The sequence below is a fragment of the Carlito syrichta genome, unplaced genomic scaffold (assembly GCF_000164805.1).
Source record: "Carlito syrichta isolate Samal-C Ts95f unplaced genomic scaffold, Tarsius_syrichta-2.0.1 Scaffold304002, whole genome shotgun sequence".
NCBI classification, from domain to species: domain Eukaryota; kingdom Metazoa; phylum Chordata; class Mammalia; order Primates; family Tarsiidae; genus Carlito; species Carlito syrichta.
Window position 1 is genome coordinate 282,472 of NW_007248098.1, and position 10,650 is coordinate 293,121.

General features: G+C 37.8%; 1 protein-coding gene across 7 annotated transcripts in view; it reads right to left on the reverse strand.

The window, feature by feature from the left end:
• Positions 1–880: 880 nt before the first annotated feature.
• Positions 881–10,650, reverse strand: part of ITGB6 (integrin subunit beta 6) — an 85,623-nt gene continuing 75,853 nt past the window's right edge. For all 7 annotated transcript variants that reach the window (XM_008059352.1, XM_008059355.1, XM_008059357.1 and 4 more), the window contains 2 exons: positions 9,621–9,787; positions 881–3,067 (listed from right to left, as the gene is read on the reverse strand). In XM_008059352.1, the coding sequence (XP_008057543.1) occupies positions 2,969–3,067; positions 9,621–9,787 (266 nt within the window). In that variant the 3' untranslated portion in view covers positions 881–2,968. The remainder of the gene's footprint in view (positions 3,068–9,620; positions 9,788–10,650) is intronic.

Genomic DNA, 10,650 nt, shown 5'->3' on the forward strand with positions numbered 1-10,650 from the left:
AACCAGTACACTCTTTTGTTTCGTTGTATCCATTGAATAATAATGTATCGTAGTGAATAATGTTTTACTTTATAGTAAGCTTTACTAATTCCTTTGCTTAAAGTTACTGATAAACAAAAATTATAGGTTCCTGGAAATGGGTTCCAAGAATATGTAGGTAATGAATGTTATAATTGTTGAAACACATCTATAACTGGAATCCTATGGAATGCTTTTTAAGTCATGCAGCTTGATGGTAATCAAGAGCAAAACTCAATACTTATGCTTATAAATACAGACTATAAAATCCAAGGAGTTGAGTTGGTCTTGGTATCTATACTGACTTGTCTCCCTGAATTCCAAATTCAGAAATAAACTTCTTTCTTCCTAGTTCCTTGTCTCTCGACTCTTATTGGTGGCATAAGAGAGCAGCTATGTGTTCCATGGGCCATTTCACTTAATTCACATGGTCTTTTCTATGTCTGCATCCTAATCTCCTCTTTTCATAAGGACATCAGTCATATTGGACTAGGGCCCAACCCCATGACCTTATTTTAACTTAATTACCTCTTTAAAGACCCTATCTGCAATCACACCATCACATTCTAAGATACAGGGGATTAAGATTTCAATGCATGAACTTGTGGGGTGGAGGTGGAGAGTAGAGGTGATACATTTAGGTCTGTTTTTAAAATCCTCAGGATATAAGTATCATAACCAGGCAGCAAATTACATCCCATTCTCTGTTGCCTCCTGCCTTATGTGGCTGCCTCTTCCTGCTCTTCTCCTTAGCCCCAGACTGAGAACAGCAAGGCAGTCAGAGCAGGTCACATAGAGATCCAGAAACCCAAGAAGAGGGTTTTGTATCAAGTAAATAAAAGAAATTATCATCCATCTAAGGTTCATTGTTTAAATTACCATGTTTATTTATATCAACACAAAATACAATAACACAACTTACAAAAAAACCGTTTTATCTTCATGTAACATAACTCTTCAGTGAACAGAAGTACTACTGTTAATGTTTTGACCTTTTCAAGGTCCTGCCTTGGGTCAAAACAGTATTCAGAGAAAGAGCAGATTCTTCTCTACCTTTCCTAAAACACACACAAAGCTAACTTCTACTTTCTAAAATCCCATTCCAGTAAGAACACAAAAATACCACAGTGAATCCATGTAGAGGAGGATGCTACTGTTGTAGTATCAGTATTGCAACCTGTATGTTACTGCACATTTTCCCCAAGTTCCAGGTATCAGGCAAAAACATTGGGGGTATGTCAGCCCTTTGAATTTTTAAGGTGATTGTTGAGTAATTCTTTTCATATAGCTATATACTCCCTAAATGTCTGATTTACCTGAGTTATTTAGAAACCAGCAAAAAACAGAACAAAAAAGTCTCCTAGTGATCAAATGTATACAGATCTATCTTGAAGAATTGAAGAAACTTATAGATTGTGCCAACAATTCAATGGGCAGTCATGAAACCTCCTCTACACAATGAACTATTCACCTAGTTAAAGGTTTCTCATTACGATTTAATCAAAGGTAATAAACATTGCACAAAAGTACAATACCTCATCTGTATTCCAGTACTTAAAATGCTATGTGTTTAGTCTCAGTACATTTTCAAAAACAAATGATAGCTATCACTTAACACAATCTTTCTGTTATTTTGCTGACAAAAGAGACAGTTTCCTGCAGTGGAAAGAGGAAATAGCTTGGAGTTAGAAGATCTAGACTGTGAACGCAGTTCTACTCACTTTCTGAGGCTTGGTTTCTTTATGAGGCTCAAATGAGATGAAAGTGCTTTGTAAAGGAGTGGTAGCCATAAGAAATAACATTCTACAGAGCCCTTCTCTCCCAGCAACTGCTGGACCCTTACTTTTGCACAGGTGCTTTGTGAGTAGACCCTTGCCTCTTAAAGTAAATATATGATGCATATCCACCACATGCAGTTGAAATGTGCAAGTTGGGTTATGCAGACAGGAAAAGAATATAGATTTTAAAAAACCTATAATTCACAAGGGACTTGTGTACTCCTGATGTGTTTGATTTAAAGCCATTTAAAATTTTATTCTGTATAACCCATGTCCTTTTATAGCACTGGAGCTTTCTTGGAAGAAACTATCTAATCATGAAAAGTAACTTAAAAAGAAATGAAAACTTTTGTATGACAGTTACAGTGCTTAGAAGACTGTGAAACTGAATAAAAGGGATTGAGAAATAGGGAAGAAATAATAGTTTAAAAACTCAGAGTCAAGAAGAAAACAGAGTGTAAATTATTTTTCAGGAAATTTTAAAATAGGTTAAGTGATAAAGTTATCTTTATTCTCTACAAGTGACATTTTAATTTATAAATTACTTCTTCCTCACCTGTAAAACAAATAAAATACTTGTTTGTGTACTTTTAGGTGCATACAAATTCACAGAAACTATTAACACAATTTTCAATCTTATGTTTGGGATATTTTTGGAAGATTGCATCCTTTTGGTTGAAGTAAAATCAGAATCTCATTTCTCATAGTTTTCAAAAACCCTTCTCTAGGAAAGGGCAGATTTACTACAAGTTTAAAATTAATTGACGAGTGTGGATATACAGTGTGAGCATATGGGCTTTGTGACTTTGCTGAGACAAAGACCTCAGGTAGCTGCATTCTTGAAACAAATGAGATTCTAATTTCAAACATTTTTCAAATGCAAATCAGGCCCCCATGAATCATTTTGATGATTTTTTGAGGCATTAATGCAACAGAGTTAGTATTCCTCAAATGATCCCCAAAGTCACCTTTTTGCTAAGGATATTCCTCTTCTTGATTATTTTGAACCTGCCAACATAGTCTCTCACCTTCACATAGAGAATGACTGATTTCCAAGTGACCTATTATTATCTTAAACCAACCTCATTTTGAAGCAACAAAGAAAGAAAAATTAAATAGTGCATTAACATTTCATATCAGTGAAACAGACTTTTTCCATGCATAAAATAGTTCTATCCATCTGTGGAAAGGTCCACCTTTTGTTTTTCCCTGTGCTTATAGGTTACATTTTTGAAAGTACTCGTGGAGCCTCTGTACAGTGGATTGGTTCCCTAAAAAAAAAAAAAAAAAGTTCCATTGAAAGTACATACATTTTGTTATTATACTGTTTTAATGTATAGTTCAAATTGGAAGAGGAGAGTTAAGCTCAATCTTGGAAGCCATTGTAATAATTTTGATATTTCATACTTTTAGTATTTTAAAATATACACATTTTCATTTTATTTTCTTACTCTTTTTTTGATAGAGACAGGGTCTTGCTCTGTCTCCAAGGCTGGAATGCAGGGGTGCAATCACAGCTCACTGCTAACCTTGAATTCTGGCCTCAAGTGGTTCTCCCACCTCAGCCTCCCAAAGTGCTGGGATTATAGGCATGAACCACTGTGACTGGTATCACTTTACCTTTTCACATGCAGAACCAGTCTCATATGTGTATTCTAAACATCTTATCCTTAATAGAAATGCACTAGTTCATGGATAGAAAACAAGACTTTGGTTGTTTTCCTCACTGCTATTTTCCCAGCACTGAAAAGAGTGCCTTGCTCAGAGTAGGTACTCAGTATTCATTGACTGAGTAGCATGAACACTGATAGGTGAACCAAAAGTGAAATGAAATTGAAAAAGTAAAAAATGAGAAGGGTGGAACTGGTAGAAACATATAAAAATGAATGACACAGTATCCACCTCTAAGAAACACATTGCTGATGAGAGGCATCAAACAAGGGCACAAATAATCATGCTAACATGAGATAAAAACTCAGAAGGAGGAGCACATAGCCACTTGGGAGACAGGGAACGATCCCCTAGATAGCTGACACTTGCCCTGGATAGCAAAGGAACCAGTCGGGTTTTGCCTACTATATAAAATGGTGAGTAAAACAAAATAGTAAGAGACTGGTGTGGAGGACCCAGGGGGTCATGAAAGAGTGGTAGTCCCAAGGCAGGTCCAGCAAAATGGCTTTACCTTTTGGGCAGTTGGGAGGTTGTGTGTGCTGATGCCTGGATAGCTCAGCTGTGCTCTCTGAGCTGTAGATGGGCTTCCAGGTGCCAACAGCAGTGGTGCCATGACCAGAAGGATCGGAAGGACTTAGTTTTTCTAGGCAGGAAAGCAAGTGGTCAGTTTCTTCTCTCCCACTTTCCAAGGTTGGCCACACAGGCTTTGGCATCAGGCAGCCTGGGTTCAAACCCAGCTCCACCACGTGACCTTGCTGGAGCAACTCTGAGCTTTGGTGTCCTCATCTATAAAAGCGGGAGTATAAAAGTGCTCACCTTATCCATGAGGTGAAGTACTTTAGCACTGTGCCTGGCACATAACAAACGCTCAATAAATGCTGCCTTCTTATTAGTTTGTATTTACAATTTTTCTTCACATTTGGAATTTCCTTTTCTTTTAGGTATTGAAAAGGGTTATAAAGACATTTCTTTCTAGACTTTGGAACTCATAATATTTCTAAGCCTGTTATTAAGTATGTATGGAATGCAGGTACCACTTCTGACACTCTGTTACAAAATCTCATACTTTAATGTCCTTATCCCAGAAACTGTAGATATGGTAGCAACTTCTAAGTGTTGATTTGGAAGAAGCATGATTGTATTTGCTTTCTAAGTACATTTCTTTTAGCTCTCAGAAGAACTGAATGAAATGGAAAACATTTACCAGGCCTCTGTCACTTATTGGCAGCAGCACCCTCATTGTAAGCAGGAATCACACCTGTACCCTTTTTATGCTGCCCATAACCCGTGACCTGACCTCTGACTGACTGACATGATACCTTTGTTCAAGTGCCTTTGAAGAGAGATGCTATCTCTGTAATGAGGGCAAATAGAAAAGAGCTTCCCTGGCTGGGGGTGGATGATGGGTGAAGGTCATGTTGCTGTATTGCTTCTATTCTGAGGAACCTCCAGTTCTCATTTAGTCCTGCTGCCATAAAAATTGGGAATTTGAGGGCAAAGGGCGGACTGATGTGATCTTAGATGTAGGTGGTTTCATTTGCAAACAAAAATCATGTATGGAATTCTATCAAGTGACTAGAAGTTAGGTGGTTACAGGAGCATAAGGGACTCAATTGAAGAAGCAAGAATGGAAGAAAGAAGTGTGGCTGGTGATGACGGATGGAGACTATCTGGAGAAAGAGGTAATCTTTGTGAACAGAAAAGATTCTAGGGCAACCCCTTTGGGTCCCCTCCCACTGTGGGAGTTTTTCTGTCCTCTCAATAAATCCTGCTTTCTAAAAAAAAAAAAAAGGAAAAGACTCGAAAGTGGGAAAAGACTCTGAAAGTGGGAAAAGACTCTGAAAGTGGAAATGGGCTGTGAATTTGTAGAACCAGGCACTTATTTGTAGGCCCTACCGTATCATGGCAAAAATATTCAAATACACCCACATCCCATGCTTAATACAATTGATATGCACCATGAAGGAGGTAACGAGTTGTAATTTACAGAGTAAATACAATGTTATTTTGGTGAATGCTTAATTTTGATGGCACAGTTTTCATTCTGCATTTTAAAGCAACTTCATTTATTTGGGTCTGCAATATTTTGGGAGTTCCTTGCAAAGCTGGTGAGGAGGCCAAAACACTGCTGATAGGGAGTGTTAGAGAAAGCAGGCGCCACCACAGAAGGAGGGTGAGGAGGCCATGTAAAAATGGAGGAAGAACAAGTACATGTTGCTGAGGGTGCAAGTGTGTGGTCTCACCTGGCCTCAGCGCGTGGTCAGAGATGCTCAGGAGAATGCACTCAAATCAGGTTTTGTTGACAGGAGGACATGTGGAAATGTCTCTGCTGCCTCATCTAGTGCCATGCAGATTGGCAACCTCACTACATGGGATCTCCAGCTGAAATGTACGCAAGCTTGCGACCCGCTCCATTTCTGGTGAGTCTACCCTCCACTCTTTAGACAAGATCGATTTTTCCCTATCTGGGGTGACCAGGCTAATTCCCCCAGGAGTCTGGGAGTGCTAATTTGGGCAGTGGATACTGCAAATGCAATGGTGCATTTTTCAAGCTTGAAAAAGTGGTAATAGGAAAACTCTCTGTCATGACCCACAGTTTCCTTAATGATCACCTAACTGCCAAACGTAGACCTGATTTGCTTTGCATGGTACAAAATCAATCCATGACTGCAAGAAATGTCAGGCTGAACATTTTTTTGCCTCAAGTTAATGATTTGTCATCCTAGAAAAAATGTCTAATCAAAGATGAATTTAAGTATCTTCCATCTGTATTTTCCTAAAGATTATGTGGGGGAGGGAGATAATTTTAAAATATAATAAAAAGGTAACCTTTCTTTACAGCTATGATGAAATGTTTCCCAGGGGGCAAGTGTGGAGATCTTTCCATCCTAAGCTCTGTCTCTTTAAGAGTTCAATAGGGTCCTATGGATCAGGAGACCTGACTGTCCCTATCGTCCCTGGGGGTCCCTTGGGGTCCCAAGTCAAATTCACCTCTTGAAGAAGAAACAGGTGTCTGAGAAAAATTCATGTAAATTGAAGACCTCTAAATGTATGCACTGAGCAACATTTTTTTCCCAGCAGAATATATTAGTGAAATTTGAACGGAATTATTTGAATTAAATTTTTTGGCATCCAAGTGAATAATTATTATTCAGTCATTATCTAGTCAGGAACATCAAACATTTGTTACTCAAAGAAACTCAATTTAACATGAAAATATATTTTTCATTTATGCTTTTATCTATTTAATGCATGTTTTTGTACCATTTTAAATGAACAAACAGGAAAAATTTGGTATTTAAATTTCAGTCATGTTCTACATCCTGAGGGAGAACAATTCATGTTTTGGGGAAAATTAACTGTTAATTAAAACGTTATTTTAAAGATATTAATCATTTGTCAGTACTCATGCCTTTGTATGAGAACATTAAAATATGCTGGTTAGTAGATACACATCTCATAATTGCCCAAGTGCTTGTTTGTGGAACACCTGCTTATTATTTCTAGGAGGGTCAACCGAAGGCTGTGCCTAGAACAATTAACAGGTTTCAGCTCCACCAAGCACCAAAAATTTGGGAAGTCCCTTAACCTCTCTGAGTCTCACTTTATTTACCTTCAAAATGGGGCTGGTGTTTGTTCAACTAATTGCTGCCATTGCTCTCTGTGCCAGCCTAACCACATTCTTTTGCCCGATTGCCAGGCATTGCCTGACAGTCGGTGAAAGTTAAAAATAACATCTGTGGGCCGGTTTCAGTGGCTCAGCCTGGTAATCCCAGCACTTTGGGAGGCCGAGGTGAGTGAATTGCCTGAGCCCGTGGGTTAGAGACCCGCCTGGGCAACTTGGCGAGACCTCATCTCTACAATAAATAAAAAAATTAGCTGGGCATGATAGCATGCCTGTAGTTCCAGCTACTTGGAAGGCTGAGGCGGAAGGATCGCCGGAGCCCAGCAGGTCGAGGCTGCAGTGGCCGGGAGCGGCCACTGCACTCCAGTCTGGACGACAGAGTGAGACTCCAACTCAAAAAATAATAATAATAATAATAACATCTGTGGCGTAGGATCAGATGAAGTTAACTATCCCACAACTTTGGCCTTATTAGCACTATTCTGTCAACCAGGTAACTGGTTTGTTTACATTTTACATTGTTAGGGATAGATAAATTATATTCTCTTCTGAAGAACTTTGTATAATTATGAAAAATCTATACATACACAAAAAGAGAAAGCTGTATAGCAAACCTCCATAGACCCATCACTCAGATTTAACAATGGTCAAGATTTTGCCACACCTGTTTCAACTGTACTTCCATCCCACTCTGTCTTCTGGCTGAATTATTTCAGAGCAAACCCCAGCCTTCATTTCCTTTCACTCCTTCAGTATTTATCTCTAAAAAATAGAGATATTTTCTAGCAAAGTCATTGTGTCATTATTATGCATAATCAAATTAACCATACTTCCCATCTACCATTCTAATACCCAGTGTTTATTAATATTTCCCCATTGTTTTAAAAATTACTTTTACAGTTGGATTGCTCAAATCAGAATCCCAACAAGATCCATACATTTAATTTGACTGTTGTGTCTAAAAGCATTTTTAATGGGAAGATAAAGTAGACGAAAATTTTCATTGTCCATTGTCCTGCACCTTATATTCTGTTTAGTTTGGGATAACTGCATAAAAGATAAACATTCCTTATCATGATAAATTTATCAAAGACAGAACATTCTATTTGCCTTATGAAGTTATTGCTATAAAAAAGTGTTAACATCTATTTATTTGGGCAGATAAATCCAAAGGAGCATTGTGTTTGCCTGTATTTTCTCCAGTAATATCACTGTTTTTAGAACCAGCAATGTAAGATAATTGCTATTAGATAGCTGGACACACCATTAGAGATAGAAAGATGAAATTAAAACCATGAAATTGTTTCTATGGGTCTCTAGAAATGTAATTATCTCTCTTGTGGAAAAGAAACAGAGAAAGCTGTAGTCCTGTTTTCTGTTTGCCTCCTGTGAAGAGAAGACACTTAAATTATATCTATTGAGTCCATATAGTTAAAGGTTGATACTTTTTTTCCCAGGAAGCTGTTAAAAATTTATGTTCTTCAGACAAACTAAACATGGAATTTAAAAAGTCATCTCAACTTTGCTTTGCAACCTATTATATCAGTAACAAGCATTTCTGAAGAAATTGACATGAACTGCCATACTATTAATGAACATTATTCCATTAGTTATGACATAACCAATTTATGAAACTGTTTAGATACAGCACCTGTGCTTTATCAAATGGGGCCTGAGTGATACTCCTCGTGGAGATAATGAATAAAATATGCTTCCTTGATGTCCCTCAGTAGCTAAGAGGACCCCCCCAAAAAAACCGGAATTATATTTTGCTCCTGTGTAGTACTTGTTTCTCCAAATCAAACTATCAACCAAAGTTTTTATCTGGAAGTTTTGAGAAGATTGTACCACAATTTGCAGAAGAAACTTCCCAAGTTGTGGTAAACAGGTGATTGGTTCTTCTTCTACGACAACACACCTGTCCACATTGTGCTGAGTGTTCAGCAGTTTTTTTGTTTTTTTATCAAAAATGGCATGACCCCTGTGCCCCATCCTTCCTATTCACCTGATCTCGTCCTGAGCAACTTATTTTTTTGTTTGTTTTCCTCAGATTAAAAAAAGTCCTCAAAGGGAAACGTTTTGCTGATGTGGAAGAGGTGAAACAAAAAATGGCAGAAGCACTAAAGGGCATAAAAATGGACACATTAAAAAACTGCTTTGAGCAGTGTATTCCATCAAATGGAGAGTACTTTGAAGGTGACTGAAGTTTAAACATGTGAAAATAAATACACATTTATTTTTTAATAAATAAATTCTGGGGTTTTTTTTAGTCCCCCCTCCCCTATATAAGGCGTTTCATGAGATATGTTGATGTGATGAAAAACCTCACTGCACTGAGAGCCATCTGGGTTTAGATAATGGACAGTGGTTCCTTTGCTCATTAAACAGAACAGGAATAATGTTGAGAGTGGTAGAGAAAGAACATGACTTTTGAACTCTCTTCTAAAGCAAAAGAAAGCTGAGACTCCAATCTCTTACACCAGGCACTTTCTCCTCTAGACAAGGAATAGCCCTAAGTTTTCTCATACCGTTTGCCACTTGGCTTTTGATCGTTCTGCTTCAAATTTGGCAACTTCTTTACGATCGTGAAATGACACCAACAACTTCCAGATGCACAGGAGGACAACCCCGATGAGAAGAATAGCCAGAGAAACCCCCAACATGATCATGGGAATGTTTGGAGGTTTTGGACAATCTGTAGAAACAAAGAAGACTATGATTTAAAAGTGGCACAATTAACATTTTAACATGAGAAAGACATTTCTCACTGAATTTTCCATCTACACTTTTCCTGCAGGAGAGAGTAAATATTGACACCTTTTTGCCTGACTGAAATTTTAAAAAATGAGTTACCTGTTGTAAGATAGCTCTACATTCCTTCAAAGTAGAACAAAAGATAAAGGAAGAGTGTAGTTATTCAAAGTAAGTGGATATACACTTGATGGCTGAGTAAAAAGTGTTAGACTTCACGAGTGACAATTGTTGCACATGGAATATTTAAAGAACCCAGAAGAAGACTAGTTTAATCACTAAACATACTCTCGTATGAGTACATGATAGAGTAGAAATGGAATGTGTGTGGGGGTGCATGTAATTACTTTTTCCTGGATTTCTTGAATCATGAGTCGTCTAGGAGATTATATTTAAAATTACATAAAACCTATTCCCTGAAAAGATTACTATTTGCTGCTTTGTTTTTTTTAATATATAGAAAGAAGATAATGATGGTTTTCAGTTTTATTTTGTTAAACCCATTACAGTGCTCTGGTTTACCGGAAAATTCTTAGACTAGAATTAGGAGAGGTGGATTCAATTCCCACTGAGGTGCAGTAGCCGTTTGAATTCAGTCAAGTACCTTGATCTCTCTGAGTCCCAGGATCCTCATCTGTGAAACAAAGTTCACTAAACTTTCCTGATGACAACAATAAGCCAAGGTGCTCATGCCTATTAAACGGCACTTCCCTAAGATTCTGATTCAATGGGTCTTGAATAAGGCCACATTTTTTTTTTTTTAAGTTGGAGTCTCACTCTGTTGCCCAGGCTGGAGTGCAGTGGCAC